Raw genomic sequence first — 22,592 nt, 5'->3', positions numbered from 1 at the left:
TTTTAGTTGCATTTTTCAGAGATCACAAATACGGATATGATCAGATGCTAATTTATAAATTTAGCTGCTGCAATTTACAACAAAAAAAATAATAATAACAACTAAGCTGTTTTACTGTTATAAGAGCAGCAATTATTTTGCTTCCAATGTGCGCGCCTGAACTCCTGTGATTCCCAGCTGAATCAGCAGACCTTGACAAAACTAATAGGATAGAATTGCACTGCTAAGCACACAAATGATCTGGAATATTTAATAGGGAATATGGTAATTTATGTGAGAAACTTTGTAAAAAGTCAGAATATTTGACTAAAAGGTAACTGCATCTGGTCAGTCTTCTTTTATTCCTCTTGGATCTATAATAAAAACGCATCTAGTTCCAAGCGATTTAACCGCCTCAGTCAATGTTTGCTCCTCGATTTAAAAAAATACACCGGCCAAAAGGGAAACGAAACAAGACTTTTACATTTTCGCAAAATGCAAGAGCCGCTTTTCCACGCAAACCTCACCACAACAATGCTACAGCGTGTTCTGGGTGTCTGCCACTTGGACTTCACGCAAGCTCGAGCGCATGCTGATCGCACCGCTATTTCTGTGCTTCTGATTTCCATTGACACTTGAGGATTGGACTTACAAAGACTGATGCAGCAGCATTCGAAGCCATATTTCTTAGGAGGCTGAATTCAGCTGATGTGAAGAGTTTTGCTGCTTGATCATCCATAAAGTTTCCATCTATTTTGCAAAGAACGCTAAGCATTTTTTCATGTAAGAAATGCTTTGTTTGGGCTTCCAAGAAGATTAATATACATCAAAACACACCAAATGTAAGGTATTGTTTTTATCGCTTGAAAACTGCAAAGTGTGTGTTTAAAAGATAGAGTGAGAGAAAGAGAGAGCGAGAGAGTCACTGCTGTGTTTGCACTATAATCTTTACATTATCAGAATGCCATAGTATTTGATGTCTCTTTTGCATTAAAGAGCTCCACAAAAAGACACTCTTACGAAAACTATGGTCTGCAGATGTTTTCTTCGCACAGTTATGTTCTTCAGGATGATTTGAGAAGATCCAGTAAGCATCTTGATCTCCAATGGAAGCACAAATATCAGACTGTCTGTATAAATAATTGGTCTGTATCACAAAACGTCTCACTATGCTATTTTTTCTATTTATTTCTAGGTTAAGCCAATAAAGCATTGGGTCTCTTTTTGAAGCTTGAAAGCTCCTTATAATTGCACTGAAAAAGAACATGATATTACTCAAAAGTTCCTCTGTAGTGTTCAATGGAACAGAAGTTATGTGTATATAAGTTGTATATAACATGTATATACATTTTTCAACTCTATTAATCTGATGTCAACTGTTGGCTCACTGTTGGGGATGTTAAATTATTGTCTTTGTTGGCACATATAGCTAGTCCCCAGAAAGAGCACAACCTGAGCCACACACAACACAACACAACCAAATAAACATCCAGTTAGAACTGCTTGTTTTCTTTATCATTCTATTTATAATTATGAAGAAACATAATTATCTCCCATATTTGGAAATCTCTGTTACTCTAAAGACTTCCTTCAGTAAACAGCATTTATCTTATCTGTCTCTTTCTGTCTTGCTTGGAGCTTTAAGCAAAGATTCTTGGAAAAAACTGTCCTTGTCGCAGTCATTACAAAGTACCGACAGACACATTTTTTCAGGGCCAGCAGGGTCAGGAGGCTTAACTCAAGCATAGACTTTGGATCTTTCCTCTTAAAATTACCTCGGCCGAATAAAATGCATACAACTCGACTTTAGGGCTCTAAAGGGAATATGTCAGGTATAACACTGTGGCACCAGCGGCATCTCAGTTCTCAGTGTCTCTGGCTCCTGCGTCAGACTGTGTTCCAGATGAACTCTGGCAACACTTCACAGCTCTGCTGAAAGATGACTCTACAACAGACATGGAAAACTGTTTGAGTCAGAGGAGCGAATAGAGGCCTGGATGTTGCTCTGCAGACATTTCTGCTTTGTCCCTTTCTGTCACTGACCCATTTGAGCCGGCCAAATGACCCTTACACCCCATCTGGTAAAGCTGCCAGAGGAAACATGAAAAGCCTGTTAGCTGTTAGGTCAGCGGTGATAAGCACTCCCGCGAATTACCTTTGATTGGCCCGTTTAATCTGAGAGACGGTGTACTGTGGAGTCCAAAAGTCAGAGACCAGTTTGAAAAAAACAACAACACTGGGTCTCATTCACTAAACATGCATATGCACAAATTATTGTGTGAAATGTGCGTATGGACATTTCCACGACTCAGTCCAGTTTTATCAAAAACCTTTGTACTAAAATGTATTCTAACTGCACGAAAAAATTATACCACACATACACAGCATGTAAGCCCAAGGCCTTATGAGTATGTATAAAGAACCCTACACATAATTAGATGTTATTTACGGGGTGGTTGAAAAGTAGATAGACATTAAAAATTGATAATACAGTATAATTATAGAGAGGTTCTATTATATAAAAAAATATATAGGGTGCAGACAGATACGTTTGCTGAGTGGCTGTTCAGTTTATGCCAGTCGATACACTTTAAATAGCATTTATTTCTGGCTTTCACCTCCAACAGCAAAACGTCACGTTCATCATCATTAAAGTTTGTTTTTTGTTTCAGTGCCATAATTGTCTTTCTCTGGAGGAGTGCCGCTTTGCGACAAGCCCTTATATGGAGCTGGTTTGGGCGTGTATTATGCAAATGACTAACCTTGTGCATGAAGGCGCTCATTTAGAAGACACCGAATATACAGAAGAACGAGTTTAACTCCAGTATTATAATCATGATTTATCATGAATTAAGCATTTAACATAAATGATCAGCAACCTGTTCATTAGCCTTTTATTTAATTAAAAAGCTTGGATTAAAAAAAAAAACGCGTTCTCAGCTTTCGGCTTCCCAAATATGGACTTCCCTCTATAAACGCGCCAAATTGCTGGCAGGTAGTAAGCGCTTCAAAAGCGTTCTGATTGGCTGAACAATCTAACCGCGGTTCTTTTACATCTTACTGCATTCTTGAGGGGAGGTTCAAAAATAAAAGAGAGGCGTTTATTTTATTTTTTTTATACAAACTCCTAGGAAATGTAATTTAAAAACAGGATGTGCTTTGCCTTTACGAGGTATTTATGTGCCGCTGCTTTGGATATGGCCATTTTAAATATAATGAAAAGGCATGAGATTGGAACATCATGCAAGTAAACGAATGAAACGTTTAAATATAAAGTACACATTTTTAGGTACCATATAGTGTTGCAGTAGGTAGCAAATATAAGTAGCTTCATAAAATTCCCATTTGTGAGAAATCGTATCTGCAGACTTCAAAAGCTCCTAGAAACTAATCACACACGCTGACATTACATAGATGTTGTTTTTCAGCCAAGTTATGTAAGGTTTTACACAGAGAAAAAAATGGATGGAACAAGCCAGACAGATTGGAACGGAGATTAGCCTAGTCTTTCACAGTATCTCATACATCTCTCACATCGTCTCTCTTATTGTACATCTCAGCGTTCCACGCAATTGCCTCAAACGTCGAAACAGAGAAAGATCTTACAAATGTCACTCTAAAGGGAAGCAATAGTATTCCCATACTTTGGTAAAGAACTGAGAATGGAAAATACAAATAAACACATTAACAGGGCTCCTGGGGTCATGTCACAGTATATAAGCGTATGTTTTACAGTCAGTGAAGTAGTGAGGGTTTGCCGTTTGCAAAGAGGCCAGTCGTGAATGTATTTTTACGGCAATTCAAACCCTTTTGTGGCTCTTTAATGTGTTGTGACAGATCACTGTATTGCCCAACTTCAAACACGTGAATGGATCATCTTTTCATATTTAAAGGATGGAATTAAAATGAATGAACATTAGGAAGTATTTTGTTTAAATCGCAGAACACATCATGTTAAGTTGAAAGTCCACCGAGGTGGACTACACTTCTTTCTGATTTGTGGTTAAGGCTAGAAGAGATACATCTGGTGCTACTGGCATATGCATATTTACATATTCTCAGAGCCAAAAATATAGCATGAAAGCCATGAAAATGTTTTTAAAAAGCACACAGCGCCATTTTTATCATTTTTTTGCAGTAAAGGATGTATATGTATTTACATATATTTCTTTAGAGACCAGCCAATATTTGGTAAGATGGCGGACAGCAGCTCATAACATATGCGTTCTGATTGGTCAGATCACCTGTCAATCAAGCTCTTTGCCACAGTCAATAATTTCCTTACATCCAGATTAGATTTTTTTTCTGAGTACAGTTCGACTCCTTGACCTGTCAAATCACCCTTTTCTGAACATCTCCACAAGAACATACTTAACCTCATATAACAAGTAAAGAATGAATACAGATAAGAAAGCTGATTGCTGTAATTATATCTTAATAGCATGGATATTTTACATGCTGACACTTTCCCACCCAATGAAAGCCTGAGTTTACCTCGAACCATTGAGTTAAAGACAATGCAGCACTGCCACCTGTAGGACATAGCATATATTACATTAGTATAAAGACAGCAATGACTCCAACAGAATGGTTAAAACGTTGTACTGTATTATAAATATAAATATCGCAATTGTGAAATGCTGTATTTGTGTGAGTTCGAGATCATTTCAGGTAAATGAAAACGTAGGAATTTTTTAACCACAGAAACTACATCTCACAGTCAACAGAACGTAAACGATATTAAATAAATAGACCTAATATATGGCAAACATTATCACATGCAGGCAACTTGAATGTTAATAATAATGGCACTGCAAAATGATTATTATAAAAAAACAGACAGCTAAAGAAAGGTACAGCTGTTGTCAACAGTACTTTTTTCTTCTCATCAATCATGTTCCTTGGCCAGTGCTTCCCGGGAACCTGGAACCCATTTCTCTACTTCTTATTGCGTAGAGCAACAAGCTCGCTTTTGTGTTTTGAGACACTACAGCAGTCAGGTGCATTTGAGCTGTTTACACCTGGTATTAACATCCATTCGTCAATTTAATCACAAGCGGTCACCCACAAGAGAAGGTTGAGAACATAGTTGCTTCCAAATACGCTTCAAATTCTAATCTCCCCACAAATGTGACATTTTGAGGCTTATTCATTTATAAACCGAACGGCATCAGAGTTTCCATGAAGTCTTGTGCAGGATTTTCCAAATATTTCGGTTAGGCTATATTCTTTAAAAGGCCTAAATGACTAGAAACGTTGTTTGAGACTGACAGGTGAGCAGGTGGTCCTTCTTGGTTTGAATTGGTGTTTCTGTCCACCTAATGTGGTTTCATAATGTTTTGGACCGCATTTACACCTGATTTTATTACTGTCTGCTTGTGAAGGGATCACCTGAAACTGACGTTAATACCAGGAGGTCAGAGTTCATGTAGAAGTGATGACTCTAATGCCAAAGTACAATCGGAGCTGCTCCAGAAAGATGAAAGTAAGTACAGTGTGAGGAATCAGACGGATTCCAGCTGGGACAAGGCCCTGCGGAAACAAACACATATTTACTACCAGAGTTTAACACACACTCAGTATAACACTCTTTAATGGCACACAAGGGGTTTTCACCTTGTAGAAAGCTTTAGGTCCGAGTTTTCCAGTATCAGACAGACAATGAATCACCCCCTACCACAGAAATGATAGTAAAAATGCATTTTTGCAGAATAAGGGCATATTAAAAACAATCTATGAAATAAAACCTTTTAACAGTAATGTTTGGTGCGTTTGAAATTTTCAAGGAAATTCAAGATGCAATGTAGATGTGAGATGTATATAAAAATAAATAAATGGAGAAATTTAAGTAGAATCTTACCCTGTATTCCCCTTTTGAATTCATCAGCCTGGTTTTTACCACATCCATAGGCTGACAGAGAACAGTAGCACAACCTCCCTGTGAAGAACACATTAAAATGTTAAGGTAGTCAGGTAAGCTGAACTATTGAGCTGAATCATCGACATTTTTTATTTTTAAAAATACATACCAAAAAAGGAATGGTATTAAAGTTACAGTAGCACAAATTTATGGAAATTAAATTAAACTACTACATACCTGATCAATATTATATGTGGACCTTAAGGAAAATGTAAGTTTTAAAGAAGTAATGGTTAGTTAATAATGCTAAAGAAGAGGGCAACTCACCGCGATGAAGCTGGCAACAAAGTGAGTGAAAATATTATCAGTCATCAAACCAGTTCCTAGAACCAGCTGCTTGGCCTGGTCATAACAGGACAGCTAAAAGAACCCCAGAAAGAAACTGAGCAGTGAGGAACTGAGACTATCCTGGTCATGGCAAAATGACTGTCTGCGAGTGTGGCTAGTTTTTCCTTTACCTGCCCCACAGTGACCATGGCCCCTCTACTAGCGGCCATTGAGGCTCCAGAAAACAGCTTCCTTATTCCCTCTGTGAGAAAAAAATAGCAGGTCTTAAGACAGGCTCTTATGAATAATTCAGATAACCCCAACCCTTGTCTGTTCATTTTTTCCTGATGGATGAGTAAGTAGCACAGGCCCACATTCTGTCATTACATGTTTCCAGATTGCTGTGGGAAGGTTTTAATCTGTGACTTTAAGTGCAGGCATTAACATGCATATCTTTTCAGAAACAAAACACTGAATCATTTCATTCTATACTGTATTCTGTGACAGTACCTTTTCATGCAGTTCATCTTATTTCTTACAGTCCTAAGCTAAAATGTGCCTGATTTTTTAAACAGATCCGTTTATTCTCACCTTCTTTCCAGACACGTAATAATCCATCAAGAGCATGTGCATAGCTGCAAAACACCAATATGTTGTCACGAAAGATTACTTTGTTTTAGTTTAGTGTGTGCTTCATATTTATTGAGACTCACTTTCTTCTTAACTCGGGTGGCAACTTCACATCATTCTGCATTCTGTTATAAAACACAGGATAGAAGAAAAAGGCACAAAATGAACCAGTTTCAGGGTGTTGTGCAGGCAAGGACAGGGTTAATTGCAGCATTGGTCTAATTGCGAAGCAAATTCATTCGATATAAAACTAAATCAAAGCATTCTGCAACTCGGGAGTACATGATAGATGGAGGAGCAAAGCAAACCCTCAGCCAATGACCATGGAAGAGGAAAAGACCTCACTGGGGCTAAAAACAGATGGATAGATCATGGTGGAGCCGTAGAGATGGACTTCCATGGAGGAGATGGCTGGACAACTGACCATGGTGGAGCCAGTGAATTGGAGGAGCCAGAGGAGGTAAAAACCTAAGTGGAGCCAATAAATGGTGGATCAGGGCAATGTCACAGGCTTAGAGGACAAAGGTGGAGCCAGAGAGATGGTCACCAGTGAAGCAAAGGAAGGCAACATGTTGGAGACTGAGAGATGAGAAGCCTAGTAGTAACAAAGCAAGGTGAAGTCAAGGCTTAAAGCGAGACAATGGCCTCAGAGGGCCAAGGTGAAACCAGAGGGTTGAACGTCGCAGACTGTCTGATCCTGGGTTGCCACAAGTTGGAGGCTGCACCAGTAAATCTCCAGGGCTCAGAAGGATTCTGGCAGAAAATCTAGAGTAAGGGCTAAGGCACTGGATGGGAGAAGGGAAGGAGGATGGGTTTTGGGGGTGGGCTTAAGAGTGGGGATTACTTTCAGGACATTCAGGTCAATAAGAGTTGGCTAGGACAGACTGGGCAGCTGGCCCAAGATTGGACAGGGTGGTGGGGCAGACAACTCCTTGGACTGGGGGTCTGTTGCAGGCTAAAGCACTGGCTCGGGGGGCTCACAGTGGACATGTGCATTGGCTCGGGGCCCGTGACTGGTGTTATGAGGGGCTGGTAGAGCTCAGGAAGCAAATCCAGGTCTGGTGCGGACACAAAGAAGGTGAGAATGAGTTGTGAAGGGGCGTCCATTGTTCTGTAGGACCCGATGAGGACCACGCCTAGGAAGATGAGATCTTGTCTGTGCATTTGTCAGCATGGCAAAATATACAGAGGGATTTTTCTAGGTAATGTACCATGTAAGCCAAGTCTCAAAACTCACATCTAAAACCCTCGAGAGACAGGCTCCCTGGATGAGAAGGAGAATTCTTATCACTATTAGATCCATTTTAAGGGTCTATTCTTGAGATTTAAAGCATAGATCTATTTGCAAAGCAGTAAATTTAAGAAACAAAACAATAACCACTATGGAACGTGGGAGGACGAGATAAACTGAGGAGAAAAAAAACAATTTATATTGATGAGAACAGTGCCTAGAACCAAACCAAACAGGTTTATACATAGGCTAAATGAGGCAAAAAAAACAGGAAACAGTCAGAACAAATCGATCAACAAATCAATAACGAATTAAACTGACAGTAAGCACGCACTCACAGAAATAAAGGTACAAATGCTGTCACTGATGTAGTACCTTTTAAAAACATACAACAACCTAAAGGATCAATATTGAGATGTTAAAAGTGGCCTATTAAACAGTACCTTGAAGAAATATACTAAACCAGTGACAACTTGAGACTGAACTGAAACGTGAAACAAGACAGGACACCGTTTTTTATTTACATAAAATAGGGTATACCCAAACAGATCTACATTTGCTTTACCATAAAAACTCTCACAACTCTGCTGTAGTTTTATGAGACTCCCTTGTGTTAATCAGTGTCACTCACCTGACATTAACCATGTCTGCTGGTGTACCAATAAACCCACCAGTAAGACCTAGAGATAAAAAAATAAAAGGAACAGGGTTTTCTTTCGTGTTTTGCTGAATGAAAAGAGCCACTCAGACATTTTGCCATCTCATTTTGTGTTTTAAGAACGATTACTGAGACCCATCTTCAGTTCATCATGTTAACAGAATTATAAGATTAAGCAGAATTAGCTATTTTACTCCACTACTATGATTTTACCTCCAAAAGCAGCCAGCAAGATCTTCTGGTAGAAGGGCATGGGCCCCTGGTTTTGACTAGATATCTTGTCTCTCACGGTTTCATAAATGGCAAAGCGGGTCATTGAGTAAGTCATCTAGAAGAGTGAACATGGCACCACACTTTCAAAATAATGTTTTATTTGCGATAGCTTGTTGGAAGACCTTAAAGTGAACTCAAAAGCATTAATAAGTCAAATCATCTGCAGAGGCACTGACCTGCCTGCAGAGCGAAGCACTGAGCCCATTGTAGAGTGCTAGCACCCCATCACTGCGCACCACCTGCATCGCCATGCCGGTCATCCTCATCTTCACCTCCTGCTGGGTTTGCAGATGAACCTGAAGGTGGAGGAAAGAACTAAGGCAACCCTATTATAGACTATACTAGACCAGAGAACTATCTACTGTATAAAGGCAGGCTATACTAAAATGATCCAGTACCACGCTCCACAAAATACAGGCTCAGAAAGTTTTTTTGCAGCGATGCCATAACCATTTTTCACCCTGCAGTGAACAATCAAGAAGTGTTTTGAACCTCCTGCTACCTTTCTAGCCCATACCAAAACAAAACTAAAAAGATTTATGATGCTCTACTGTTCCATAAATATGTTTAAATTTGCAGTATACTATATAGCATACTATACTGTACTATAATATTTGCTACTGCAGTGGTTCTCAACAAGGGACATGACTCAAGTACGACAAAATCATTAAAACATACCATATCCACATATCTTTTAAACGACGGCATACATGAAGTATGAATTAATAAGAAGTAATTATACATTTAAATGCTGAGTAATATTATTTAACTACACGCACTTACTATATGGTTTGGCTAAGGGTACTTGCATGCAATTGTGCATAATTAACAACACAATACAGATTTTATTGAAATTCTGAAAGTCTTGCCCTTGGAGCCAAAAAGGTTGAACCTCTGCTAGCTATACCTTACCGGCCTGCCATTGGATACTTAGTAAAGCGTATTTATAGCTGAAGTTACACTTTAAAAGCTAATAAACCGGTAGATTCTTCGCTCGTACCTTTATTAAGTCCAGCGGATGAGTGCAACAGGCGGCCGCGCACGAGGCAATACCTCCGAAGTACCAACGCGAAACGCGCGTCTCCGTCATGATTGAATCCCGGTTCATCCCGCGACGACACGACGGAGGAATAACGCGGAATAGCCCGACTCGCGCGCGACATTAACCGCCCGGTCCGGCGATAAAAGTCCCAGCGATAATCCTCTACAGCGCGGCTGATTGACTTAGCGCTGCCGGGCGACCTGCGCCGTCAAACAAGTTTCTTTCATCCGCCGTACGCGGGGTCATGAGCGCGCGGATAGGCTAGTCGCTCGTTCGCGAGCGCAGTCGTAAAGTTTACAGACGGGCCTATAGCGGGGAAACGCGCGGGTTTAAGGTATAAGCGCGTCGCGCTGCCAACTCGGCCTTACGAGACCGAGCATCTGTCAGGAGAAAGTATCATGTGCCAAGGCAACATTGTTGCTTTAAGGGGACATGCAGTTGGCGTATCTCACGCAGCACGCGGGGTTCATTATGAAGTCGCATTTTTATTGGTCAAAATGGTGCTTCCGAACGGACCAAAGCGACTTATTTCGCCCGACGGTTCTTGAAACCAACGGAACACCGTTTCGCTTTTTGCGCTGAGAAATGTTCACGGGGATCTCCTCACGCTCGCTTCCAGCGAGAAGCGCGTGCGTGACGCGTATAAATAGACTCGAGAAATCGTTTGACCTCCGTAGGTTTTGTCAATGAGGTCCACCCCGTGGTTGCGTCCGTTCATTTTAATGAGGCGACACGCGAAAGGCACGCTTTTTCAGTTTTCGCAGCTTTAATGAAAATTGCGATTGTTTATAATTCTCAATAATCCCGAGATGCTGAAACTTGCATGAAAAAATCGACGCATTGACTTACATTATGTGACAGGCAGGCTTCAGTTTTGCGTTAAAAACCTTAGTTTGTGTTCTACTGAAGAAAAAAATCACTTACATCTTGGATGCCCTGGGGTCAGCAGATAAAGATAGAAATTTAATTTAGGGTCAGCTGTCCCTTTAAATACATCTTTGCATATAATTACTTCTAGTGGCTTTGACATATGGTTAAAGTGTACTGTTGAATGTATTGAGAAGCGTTAACTGTAAGGTAAACTAAAACTTTTATGTGAAGATTCCGCTTCATTTAGCGTGTCTTTAAAGCATTGCAAAAGATTAAATATAAATATCCAGTATTATTAAAATGTGCGTTTTCAAAAAAAAAAAAAAAAAAGTGTACTCGTTAAGTGCACTATTTCATTTTATTTCATTAATAACTAGTTTAAATAAATTTTTAGCACACCACGTGCGTTTACAATTAAGTGCACTTCTTTTTTTTTGCACATTTGAGACACTCCCTAACATAAAATAAACCAGTCTAATGCAACACTAAAATCTGGATTAAACCAGTTGTTCTGATTACGTTTACATTTATGTCCTTTTTGAAGCTTTTTTTTTTTTATTTTAGTTTTTTAAAGAAACCGGGCTGCAATGAGGGGGTGTAAAATAAGGTCTTTTTCATTTCTGTTTTGTGATTATTTTTTTTTTATGTTCATACTCCTTAGACAGCACACAAATGCATTGCTGGTCAGTGATACAGTACATGTTTAGCCTTTTATCATCAAAATGAAAATTCTCCAGGCTCTTTCAGGTCACCAGCGACTTACATAGTATTTTTTTTCTCTACTTTTTCCTACTATGGAAGTCGACCCATACCGCTGTGAAGTAGTCTCTGAATTTGAAATTTGAAAAAATGCATATAATAAATACATTATTTGAAAATGATTAAACTTAAGCGAAGGCCTGTCTCGATAACTTTTTGTTGTGCAATTTATTTTTTCGTAGGTTTTAAAAAAAATTGAACTAGCACCTCCTTATGTGCAAGAAGCTGCATTTATGTTATTGTGTATTTTTATGCAAATCTACTGAGCAATATATTGCTAAACCAAAACTGATTGAAGTCATGCATGTACACGTATTGTCGACCGATGCAACAGGCCTACATGAACGCCATTTTAGAAACGCGCCGTGTGTGAGATGACCAGCGTAACGTATAGTGCACGTTTAACTAGAAAAACAATGGGGGGAAAAGTAGATATTTCCCTTTAAAAGTAAGTCAAAATGCAGCGATCTGGGAATAACGGTCTTTCATAATGCATTGGTTATTGCTTTATAAGTCATTATGATGCATAACAATGCACACTATGGTATAACATGTTTATTTAACCACGAGCAACAGCATCACGTCCCCAGCATGAAAGAGACAGACCGGCTCCATCCATCCTGTCCAGGACAGTGCGTGAGTGGCTAAGGGACAGATGGAGGAGTCGGTGACGGGTGGTGTGTTTGCAGGCTCAGAGCCCGATAAAGTTCAGTCTGTAAGTTCAACACCCGGGACCACCTCTTCTGGACCAAGCGGTCATTTTAAAGGCATTGTTTGTTTTCTTTGTAAAAAAAAAAAGAAAAAAAAAAAGAACAAAACGATGACTGACAGGTAACGAGATCAAACGGAGGGGACCAGATATATTCACTCCAGCACCACAGTGCCTCCCGCCGCTTCAAGTGCTGCTTTCAGTTTTTCCGCTTCGTCTTTAAACACATTAACCCGGATCTCCTGCGGTAGGGACTCCACAAGCTTCTTGGCCTGTAATTGAGAGGTAAAAAAAACATCCGAGTGGTGATCTGAGTCCTTTAGAATGAAAATCAGTGACGCCGTGGCCTTTAAAGTCCTCGCATGACTTTATAATAATAGTTAAAAACATCTTACCTGTACAAGATTCATGCCCTCCGTACAATTCTTCACTTCTTTAATAAGTTTGACTTTGTCAGCGGCTTTGAATTCCGTCAGCTTCACTGTAAAATTGGTTTTCTCTTTCTTTGCAGGCGTCAAATCCTCCTCTGCCGCCTGCAAAGCCAGCCCACCATCACAGTCGCACAAAAATACACAAGTCAAGCTTTTAAAAGTTTTTTTTCCCCCCTTTCTCAACAAATGGTCAGTAAAAAGCAGTTTACCAACGACTGCAATAATTGATACAGTTCCATAATACATACATTATTCACAAACGGGCAAAGTACATCAAAACGCAAGCATCGCTTTGAGACCGAACGTTAGATTCTGGTTTGAATGCTTTTGTTGAAATCTTGCTTATTCAAAAAAATCGATGCAGAGAAGATGCCGTTTATACCAAGCCGTTCTCACAGAATGCATATTTAATCTTTCACACTCACCTCTCGCACAAGAGAGCCGCATGTTTAGATCATTTTACATGGCTTTCAAAGTTCAACTTAAACGCGATGTTGAAAAAAAAACGCCTCAAATTTTATTGCAGTTCTTCTCCATCCCACCGCACTTATATTTTTAAACAAACAAAAAAAAAAATCCTTTTTTTCTCGATGCACGGAGCCCAAAGCTGCTTTCTCCCTAACCGAAATGACGAATTTTAAATTATTTGATCATATTTAAGCGTGAAAATTCGAATTCAACTTTTCAGCCAGTTGACGGTCGTACTCAAAAGTTCCTAAGAACAACAACGTGCATCGTCACATGACTAATAAAGCTTTACCTCAGAAGCCGGAGAAGCCATCGCTGCCATTGAGCCCATGGGCATCATTCCAACATCTTGAATGTTCAGAGTTTTCTGACCGGGGCAAAAGAAAAAGCATTAAAATCGGTGTTTTCAGTAAACACGGTCACACACTATCAGAGCGGGGCGATACAGTCAATATTCACAAGTTTACAAAAGATATATATATATATAGAAGTTTTTCATTTTTTAAAAAGAACACAAAAAATTCTCATTCAATGTACATTTTGTGTTATTATTGCATATTGTGTACGCCGTAGCTGTGACACTGATGCACACGAATTAAATCTTCTTGGTGTTCGTTTAGAGAGATCACGCGTGGTTTGAGCTGCACCTTTAGTAGCTCATTGAGGTCAGACACTTCTATGAGCGTGAGGCCGGCGATGTCGTTGACCAGCTGCTGGATTTTGGGAGAGTACTGCTTGGGCGCCCCATCGAGAGACGGCGTTGCGATGGCGTCAGACGGACTGACGGGGCTGGTCTTGAGTGTTCGCAGCGCTGCCCTCTGTAGGCTGTGTCTGTGAAACGAGTCAGATAACAACAATGGGCGCGTAAAGAAGCGGCAAACATCACATAGAGCATCTATTCTCTGTTAAGGAAAGAGCAGCAAATCAGGATATTAGGAAGACTGGAGTAATGAAGTTGTACTTTTTATTAATCGATTCATTTATTTTATTTTAAAATTAAGTCTATGTCGTTCTAAGCTTTCGTTCATCTTTGGAACATAAATTAAAAAAACGTTTGTGTGAACTCCTAGAGCTCTCTGTGTAGGCAGCAATGTAGCCGAATACGTTCACCGGCCCAGAAAGGTAGAAAGAGCATCGTTAAAATACTATTTTAACAATGTCCTTACTAACTATCAGGGCCTCAACCTTTCAGTTACGTTGCCGTCTAAGAGAGCGCCGGAAGATTTAATCAAAAACACTTTACTTTGACAGGTTTGAAACGACACAAAGAGCAATTTCATTTTCGGGTGAGCTATACCTTTAAATGCAGCACAGTACAAATAAATAAATACGTTTTTAAAAATCTTCACCCCTAAATCCTTGAATGGTTTGTTTACATTAAATTGCATTATAAATATAGTTAGTAGAAACGGTCCAGTTTTGCTTTTTTTTTTTATTTTTATTTCCTGTCAGCATTACAACAAAGCTGCATGCTTTTAGTGATAACTCGCCTACAGCTAAATACTTCGGGTTTCTTTAGCTACTGCTGACCTTTTAGTCCAAAGGAGTTCACAAGGTCAATGCCACAGATGTGCTTAAAATTAATTATTTAATAGGCCTCTCAATAACAGATGGTATTAAAAGCTGATGGCCATTACATCAGAGCTTCTTCATTTGAACCGCTTAAAAATAGCTCCCAGGCGTAAAAGAGAAAACAAATCCTAGGTTTTCGGTGTGAAACCGCTCTTTAGACATCGGCCGACCGCCTCTAGAAACATACAGAAGAAATTATACATGTATTATGCGTTATCTTAAGTCACGTGACCGTCCGTACCGGCACTCGGACATTCCCGTTTAGTTGCATTATCAAATTAGCATTAAAAGGGTACACGAGCGATGCTAATACGTGTGCATTCCCTCACTTTTACGTTGAAACATTCAGATCTGCTGCAGGATAAAGACGCGTCTCGTGCCAGAATCGCATCACAATTCATATTTGAGCACTTTAGATCCTAATAATACCTGCACGCGCGTTTCATTTACAGCGACGCTGCTGACACCTCTATTACTCGTAATATTCTTGTAATATTCTCTGTCCTTGAGCGCAGGCAGAAGCGGGGGGCTCTTACCGGTGTGTGTTCGCCGCCGTCCGCAGCGCGATCCGGACGCAGTATCTGCTGCAGTACATTATCACCCGAGAGCACGACTAACCGTTCGGTGAATGCTAAGAAACGACAGGCCAGATCCCAAAACACAGCTCTCTCGGGGCGACACTGACTGTCAGACCTCCTCTAGCAGAAGCACATGGCGTCCTCCACTGGCTCTTCCTGACCTACCCACAATGCATCGCGGAGGAGGGACAAAACTTTATTTAAAATAGTCCTTTTTACAAATCCGTTTCTCTGAAATAAACGTCTTAATAAAAAAAAAAAAAACGTCTCTCAACTGTGGGCGAAACGTTAATTGTACATATAAAGGGTTCTAAATAAACGTCTATATATATATATATTATATAAAGTATTATATATATATATATATATATATATATATATATATATATATATATATATATATATATATATATATATAGCGCCTTTAACAATACAGATTGTGTCAAAGCTCTGAAGAGTGTCAAATAGGAGAATAGAGAGACATTAATTTATAAAATACCGAGATAAAGTGTTAGTAGGCAGTGGATAAAGATAAAATAATACCACTGATAGAAATTCGCTATATTTAAAATTAGCTGTACCATAAGGTCTGTGAAAATTACGGGTTTCTATAAAATAAAATAAATATAATAAAATAAAATAAAAATGTTCTTCAAGTATGCAATACTTATGTGCTCCGTAAAATAAATAAATAAAAATTAGAACAGTCTCTCAAATCCTTTCTTTTATAAAAAAAAAAAAAACCCTTAAATGGCCACTGTGCTTAAACCAAATAAAATGTAATTAATAATTAATTAACGAAATACTACAGTGGTTAAAAGCTATAGACAACCATCCAGTGAATATATATATATATATATATATATATATATATATATATATATATATATATATATATATATATATATATATATATTTTTTTTTTTTTTTTTAGACCATTTGAGATAAATTAGACCCTCGAAAACTGATTAAGCCACAGAAAATTTCTATTAATAATTCTTAAACGGTTTATTTAACTTATCTCACTTTATGTTTGTAGCTCAAAATGTGATTCATAACTGATGTGCTTTATGGCCAACGTTTTCACCGGAATTAGAAATTTCAGAGTGCTGTATAAAATAAAATGATAACATCCCTCGCAAAATTTCCAAGATAAAGGTAACTTGTATGCTTTGGTTCCATGATTATTTTTTTTTTGGTTGCGCAGAACTTGAAGGGGAGGAGCGGACAGAAGCCTCTTATCCAGGTAATCTCCTGATCCGTCTGCCGGTCCTTCAGCCTTATCAGCATCCCGGCATGTTCAGCATCTAGCGAGAGTCCACTAAAAGTCGCTTGCTTCCGCAGACCATGCTGCTCTCTCCCGCGGCTGAGCGCAGTCAGGACGGCCTGCTGTCGGTGCTCTGGGAGCTACTGGAGGATCGGTCTCACCGTGAGCTGTTCGGTCTGGAGTTGGGCTCGGGCACCGGGCAGCACGTGGTGCACTTCGCTCAGGGAATGCCCTTTGTTAGGTGGCAGCCGTCAGACGTCAAGGAGGAAGCACGGAGCAGGTACAGAGCACTGGCGCCTGGTTTTCTTGGTGTTAATGTGTAGTTGCAAATGTCATCATGAGGCATCGGGGTTTGTGATGCTGAGTCTCTGTTGCAGTATCAAAGCCTATATAGAGGCCACTAAAGCAAAAACGGTGCTGGAGCCGGTGTACCTGGATGCCAGTCAAACCTGGGAGAAATGGGCGGGGCTTCCACAGAGCTCCTGTGACATTATTATAGCAATCAACCTGCTTCAGTACAGCCCCTTCAGAACCGCAGAGGTTTGATGGCAATACATGCATTCTCGATTTTTGCATTATATTATGCTGGTGCTACATTACTAGTAAACTGAATGTTAAAAGTCGGATCTTAATGCTTTTGAAAGAAATGGATTTTATGCTCACCAAAGCTGCATTTATTTGATGGAAGTATTTTTGAAATATTGGACAAATTTTTTAAAATGTAAAACAGCAACATCTTACAAATATATCTTAAGTCATTTTTTTTCCTGTGATGCAAAGCAGAATTTTCAGCATCGTTATTTCAGCGTCAAATCATTCTGATATGCTTCAAGAAATATTTCTTATTTTTATTTCTTCTTTTTTTTTTAGGATTCTTTGATGAATTAGGCTCAAAAGAACAGCATTTATGCAAAATGCCCATACATTCAGAATTAAAACGATGAAATTAATTCCTTTTGAAAACTGTATAGTGAATGTTCAAATAAAGCTGAAAAATGCATTAATGTAGTCTTGAATTCACAGGGTGTGTTTAAAGGATCTGGGCAGGTGCTGAAGCAGAACGGCCTTTTAATGACTTACGGAGTGAGTTTGAGTATTGCATCATTTTCGTTATGTTTTAGATAACATAGTCATGACATCTTGCGTTAAACATCTTAATGTATGGAAATGTGTCTCAGCCGTACGCTATCAACGGAACGATCACACCAACCTGCAATGAGCAGCTTGACCACACATTACGCCAGATGTGGGTTTTCAAACTTACGGTTCTTTATATTTTAAAGAGTTGAGGTTTTTCAGCTAACAGACCCCACCGTCTTGTTATTTTGTTTTACGCCAACTGTGAACAGGAATCCGGATTGGGGTCTTCCAGACATCGATGTGCTCAGGCAGCTGGCGTTCAGTAACGGGATGAGAATGGAACGAATGGTGAGGGGCAGTTAATTACTTAAACTAGGAATATTTGGGTAAATCTCACGAAACATGTCCAGATCGCATTCATCTCCACAATCCCCCCAAAAAAATCAAACCTATTTTAGAACCATTTTGATTATTAGCATCACGACATCATACTACAGTTAATAAAATTTTGTCCTATGATTCTCAAATCTATATTTATTTAAATTAGAATACATTAAAATCATAACATTCTAATTTAAATTCACACTGTATTAATTCAATAATTTTAAGTTTTTGTGTAACCGTAATGAGCATTCGGGAGGTTTTAATTGCTAAAATTATTATTTAAAAAATTCCCAAAGCACTAGATCTTAACACATGCTTGATTTTCTTTAACTAAAGAGTAATTCCTCGTGTCCATCTTATGATTTAGAGATGATATGCGATGGGATATTCTTCCGTTTCATATTTACGACCAGTATTGATAACCTCCGTCTGGTGTATCATTCGACAGATCGAGATGCCCGAGAGCAACAAATGCCTTGTCTTCAGAAAACTGTAGGAAACCTGTCCATTCAGAGAACACGGATCCAGTTTCCGCGCTGAATTATTTCGCTTTTTCTCATCGGGCCTGCTCTTCAAACACACAAACACAGATTGACATTGTTTTATTGTGCACATACTTTCAGAGACAAGAAAAAAAAAAAAAAACATTTCCACTAATGTATGACCGATAAAAGAACAAGATACTTATTAAATATGATCTTAAAATGACTTTTTAACATGAGGCGGATCAGTATGGAATAAAGATGATATTAAAGGGGTTACAGATGTCACCAGTTCAGTTGTGTGTGTGTGTGTGTGTGTGTGTGTGTTACAAGCATGCAGCGTTCCCCTCATCCATCAAAACCATCCCATAGGCCGTCGACAGTTTTTACAACTGCTGTCTAAAAATAGACTTCCTCTGCCCGTCATTGATCCGGTGCTCAGTGTTTCAGTGTAATTAATTGGTAATGAAACCGCGGCTTTGAGATCGAACGACTGGTCTAGTTCTAGGTCCGAACCCCACAAACACACGCGACGTCTGGCTGACCTACACGCAGTATCTGGAAACGCCAGCCTATTCCTTTCGAAACAGATCGGCGATATATGCAAACGGCGTTAAAGTTGACACCTCACTGGCTGTTAATTATACAAGGCGTTCGCGCCGTCCACCGCGTAAATCATTAGCGAGGATTCCACAACATCTCTAGATCTTACAGCAAACCGGAGCTGAATAACTGCTATGATGCCTCGCTGAAGACGGCAAGTCTCTCACCCGAAGAGAGAGAGGAAAAAAAAAAGGCTGTTACATATTCACTCATGCAAACACATCTTAGAAAAATATGACACAAAAGATGGTTATGTCGTATCGTGTTTGTGTCTCTATAGTACGATGACTAACTTCGCATCGGTTTAGTTTTAGAAGGAAAAACTACGGTTAGAGTTAGAGGATGAATCTCGCATGTCTAGAACATATTTTTTATAGAATCTGATTTCTACCACCTAAGCTTTAGTGAAACTTTTATATATGACTTGGTTATATTATTTTGACTTTAAGAAGCATGACTTTTATATAATTACTTTGTCATAATTGACATCAAAACACAATTACGACAAAGCAGAACCGTCATAATGCCTTAGTATTTCAAATTTGAGATATGAAAGCCTTACGACAAAACTTTTTAATCTTGAGACAACGGAAATACTGTCAGTTATCGCTTGTATAATTTTGAAAATATATTTTAACTTTACCGCACATATCTTGCAGAAATGGGCTTTTCCACACACACACAAAAAAAAAAAATTTTGTCCATTGAGATACTTGCATCATCATAAATCATATTTCCAACAAAACTCTCATGTTTAATGAGTTTTTTAGTATTTATAATTGTCAACGGTGAATCACAATAATGATATACAGTCATTTTTAAATCATGATATCAGGATTAAAAGGCAGTACAACAAATATTACCATGTAACTACTACGCAATTTAAACGAAATACCATTTTTCTGCTTTACAATAACGAGAACAGAGAAAGTAATCGTTTAACGGTCATAACTGATATCATGATGCAAAACCAATGCAACGGTCTAAGATAAGTTTATTTTATAAGCGTGAGAAAAGGTTTTTTTATTGTTTAGGGGTAAAATATGATCTAGACACGGAGTTTCATGAGATCCATCCAGTTAAGAGACAAAGGTTCCCCACCAGCTCCATTTGTAGCCTCTCCTCCTTCATTTAAAGAAACGGAGAGAGGAGGGGGACTCAAATGCTTTCACGATATTTGTACACCTTCAGTATCTGCGGAGCATAGTGAAGCGAGAGCAGGTGCAGGGCCATAAACCCAGAAACAGCAGGGTAAGGGAGAGTTGAATGTAGTGTGCTGGACCTGGTGGGTAAAGGCATGTGATGAGCTATGATCAGTCAAATGAAATGAGCTGAGCCTCTGCACTGCCCGGAGGAGCCTGCGGCGGATGCTGTTGTGACTGCTGTGGACCGCCGGGGGGAGCCATCTGTTTGAAAACAGCATTCAGATCAATACAGTGCTACAGTGACAGGACACTTTACAAAGAACTGAATCTGAAAGTAGCTTCATGTATGTATGTATATATACACATATATATACACATATACATACACATATACATACACATATACATACACATACACACATATACATACACACACATTATTTTTTAAAGAACTTTTATCCGTTTAAAATTAATGGCGGCAAGTTTCTGGATTTTGGGATGGAGTTATTTCAGTATTACATGATCACTCAGAAATTATTCTTGTATGCTGGTTTATTTCCAACAGTTGTGCAGATGTTTTTGTTATCATAATTTAACGTTAAAGTTGTCATCTTGGAAATAATTAGTCAACCTTTGCATAAAAATGTCCACTTTTCAAAAAACTTCAGGCTCAATTTTCAAAAATTGTAGGCACAGAAGGCGCACTGCATTTTATAAAAGGAGCGTACTCTGCAAAAAATACAAATACTGTTGAAGTGGTAAGCGAGTAGTAAGCTACTCCACACAAATGAAATGTTTCTGACCTGCTGGTACATAGGCTGCTGCCCGGGCATGTAGGGCTGTTGGGGAGGCATGTTGGGGTCTTGTCCTGGAAGAGCGGTCATCATATTCTGCAGAAGTAGTTAACAAAAATCAATGACCGTCTCCAAACTTTGCTTAACTTATGGTTTTTGTAAGTAGGGAGCAACCTCAGATCTGAGACGTACAGGCTGTAATGCAAACACAGCCTGTTAAGAGTAAAATGTAAATATTTTAAATTCAGTAAACGTACCTGCATGTTGTACGGCTGGTAGCCCATGTAGGCAATACCATTGGTGGGTGCAGTCTGGGACATCGGGGGCAAACTCTGAGCTTGAGAGACCACGTTCTACAAAAAGAACATGTACACATTAATGGCACGGTAGAACTCAAACAGACTTGAAAAAACATCAAAACATCTCTCAGAAGTACGTGATAGAAACAATTCTGACTCATCACTGTGATGCAAAGTCAGAACTGCTTAAACCTTTTAACTTTATAACACGCAACTGTCAGTTATAGGCCAAAAATGTGAATTATAGACATACAATTGTATGTCGGAGAAAAGTCGGAAATGAGAGAAAAAGTCAGAATTAAGATATAAATATGCAATTCTGAGAAAAAAGTCTGAATTTCAAGATGTAATATGCAAAAGTAAAAGTAAATTGCATGATTAAAAGTCACAATTATCTTTTTTTATTACGAGGCAGAGAAAAGCATTAAAACAAAATGAGCGTTTTAGGTCAATGTGCAGATGTGAACTGATCTTGAAACGCATCTCCTGACCTGGTAGCCCTGTGTAGGTGTGGGCTGGTAGTTAGTGTAGGCAGGGGTGGTTGTGGGAGGGGCTTGTCCCGGGGCGGCTGGCTGCCCACTGGTGCCTGCAGTCTGATACATGTAAGCGTTCACCATGTTGGGATCTAAAAGAGAACGAGCAAATTAAATGATTAAATCAAAAATTGCCACATTTGATGCCAATCTGGTTTATTCACTGAACAGATTTTTTTGAGGGCAGAGGATGATGACCTGTAGCTGACACAGGCATGGCCTGGTACGGGCCACCGGCACCCGTCTGTCCGGGCTGATTCATGTAAACCCCATGCATTGGCGACCCCTCCACTGAGCCAGCGGGACTGAACGTGCCAGGATAGCTGGGTGGGCCAGCGGGGGGATACACCACCCCTCCTGCCACGTTAGGAGGCAGCGACTGCATCTACAGGCACAGGACAGCACATTATAAACAGGGCTGCAACGACAACTACTTGATAAAATCGATACCTTTTAATAATGAAAATAATCAACAACAGATCTGATTATAGATTAATTTTAGGTTGCTAGGAATATATGTGACTACTCTGTTTCCATAAAGGGTCGTCCTTGCGTCAGACTGAGCTGCAATAGAACGGGAGCACAATGATACTGACTAAAATAAACATTTTACTACAA

The 22,592-nt window shown here is 39.3% G+C and overlaps 4 protein-coding genes across 10 annotated transcripts in view; 1 reads left to right on the top strand and 3 right to left on the bottom strand.

Moving 5' to 3' along the window:
- Positions 1 to 3,212: 3,212 nt before the first annotated feature.
- Positions 3,213 to 10,120, bottom strand: slc25a10a (solute carrier family 25 member 10a). The gene is made up of 11 exons (XM_043234862.1): positions 9,959 to 10,120; positions 9,135 to 9,254; positions 8,899 to 9,013; positions 8,659 to 8,707; positions 6,880 to 6,921; positions 6,758 to 6,801; positions 6,358 to 6,428; positions 6,167 to 6,259; positions 5,840 to 5,917; positions 5,596 to 5,652; positions 3,213 to 5,511 (listed from the first exon to the last, which is right to left on the bottom strand). The coding sequence occupies exons 1-11, from the start codon at positions 10,064 to 10,066 to the stop codon at positions 5,404 to 5,406; spliced, it is 885 nt and encodes a 294-aa protein (XP_043090797.1). The 5' UTR covers positions 10,067 to 10,120; the 3' UTR covers positions 3,213 to 5,403.
- Positions 10,121 to 12,169: 2,049 nt separating this feature from the next.
- Positions 12,170 to 15,563, bottom strand: mrpl12 (mitochondrial ribosomal protein L12). Its single transcript, XM_043234858.1, has 5 exons — positions 15,346 to 15,563; positions 13,885 to 14,068; positions 13,530 to 13,604; positions 12,734 to 12,871; positions 12,170 to 12,610 (listed from the first exon to the last, which is right to left on the bottom strand). Exons 1-5 carry the CDS (start codon positions 15,402 to 15,404, stop codon positions 12,494 to 12,496), a joined length of 573 nt encoding a protein of 190 aa, XP_043090793.1. The 5' UTR covers positions 15,405 to 15,563; the 3' UTR covers positions 12,170 to 12,493.
- An 826-nt stretch (positions 15,564 to 16,389) lies between these two features.
- Positions 16,390 to 18,888, top strand: zgc:103625 (methyltransferase-like 26 B). The gene is made up of 7 exons (XM_043234854.1): positions 16,390 to 16,633; positions 16,732 to 16,934; positions 17,032 to 17,194; positions 17,678 to 17,737; positions 17,833 to 17,900; positions 18,004 to 18,082; positions 18,567 to 18,888. Exons 1-7 carry the CDS (start codon positions 16,568 to 16,570, stop codon positions 18,612 to 18,614), a joined length of 687 nt encoding a protein of 228 aa, XP_043090789.1. The 5' UTR covers positions 16,390 to 16,567; the 3' UTR covers positions 18,615 to 18,888.
- The window catches only part of hgs (hepatocyte growth factor-regulated tyrosine kinase substrate), a 12,822-nt gene continuing 8,935 nt past the window's right edge, over positions 18,706 to 22,592 (bottom strand). For all 7 annotated transcript variants that reach the window (XM_043234802.1, XM_043234803.1, XM_043234804.1 and 4 more), the window contains exons 17-21: positions 22,173 to 22,359; positions 21,933 to 22,066; positions 21,400 to 21,495; positions 21,152 to 21,238; positions 18,706 to 20,609 (exon numbers count right to left, since the gene is read on the bottom strand). In XM_043234802.1, the coding sequence (XP_043090737.1) occupies positions 20,517 to 20,609; positions 21,152 to 21,238; positions 21,400 to 21,495; positions 21,933 to 22,066; positions 22,173 to 22,359 (597 nt within the window). In that variant the 3' untranslated portion in view covers positions 18,706 to 20,516. The remainder of the gene's footprint in view (positions 20,610 to 21,151; positions 21,239 to 21,399; positions 21,496 to 21,932; positions 22,067 to 22,172; positions 22,360 to 22,592) is intronic.

This window comes from Puntigrus tetrazona, chromosome 3 (assembly GCF_018831695.1).
Source record: "Puntigrus tetrazona isolate hp1 chromosome 3, ASM1883169v1, whole genome shotgun sequence".
Lineage (NCBI taxonomy): Eukaryota > Metazoa > Chordata > Actinopteri > Cypriniformes > Cyprinidae > Puntigrus > Puntigrus tetrazona.
This window is presented reverse-complemented; position numbering and strand designations above follow the sequence as displayed.

Excerpts from the sequence above, each read along its gene's own strand:
- slc25a10a (XM_043234862.1), bottom strand. The coding sequence starts at position 10,066 with ATGAACCGGGATTCAATCATGACGGAGACGCGCGTTTCGCGTTGGTAC. Across the intron at positions 9,255-9,958 it reads ATCCGCTGGACTTAATAAAG|GTTCATCTGCAAACCCAGCA; the intron begins GTACGAGCGAAG and ends CTCCACCTTCAG. Across the intron at positions 6,429-6,757 it reads ATTACGTGTCTGGAAAGAAG|AGGGAATAAGGAAGCTGTTT; the intron begins GTGAGAATAAAC and ends TTTTTCTCACAG.
- mrpl12 (XM_043234858.1), bottom strand. The coding sequence starts at position 15,404 with ATGTACTGCAGCAGATACTGCGTCCGGATCGCGCTGCGGACGGCGGCG. Across the intron at positions 13,605-13,884 it reads ACCTCAATGAGCTACTAAAG|AAAACTCTGAACATTCAAGA; the intron begins GTGCAGCTCAAA and ends TGCCCCGGTCAG. Across the intron at positions 12,611-12,733 it reads AGGGCATGAATCTTGTACAG|GCCAAGAAGCTTGTGGAGTC; the intron begins GTAAGATGTTTT and ends TCTCAATTACAG.
- zgc:103625 (XM_043234854.1), top strand. The coding sequence starts at position 16,568 with ATGATTATTTTTTTTTTGGTTGCGCAGAACTTGAAGGGGAGGAGCGGA. Across the intron at positions 17,195-17,677 it reads GCCCCTTCAGAACCGCAGAG|GGTGTGTTTAAAGGATCTGG; the intron begins GTTTGATGGCAA and ends TTGAATTCACAG. Across the intron at positions 17,901-18,003 it reads GACCACACATTACGCCAGAT|GAATCCGGATTGGGGTCTTC; the intron begins GTGGGTTTTCAA and ends AACTGTGAACAG.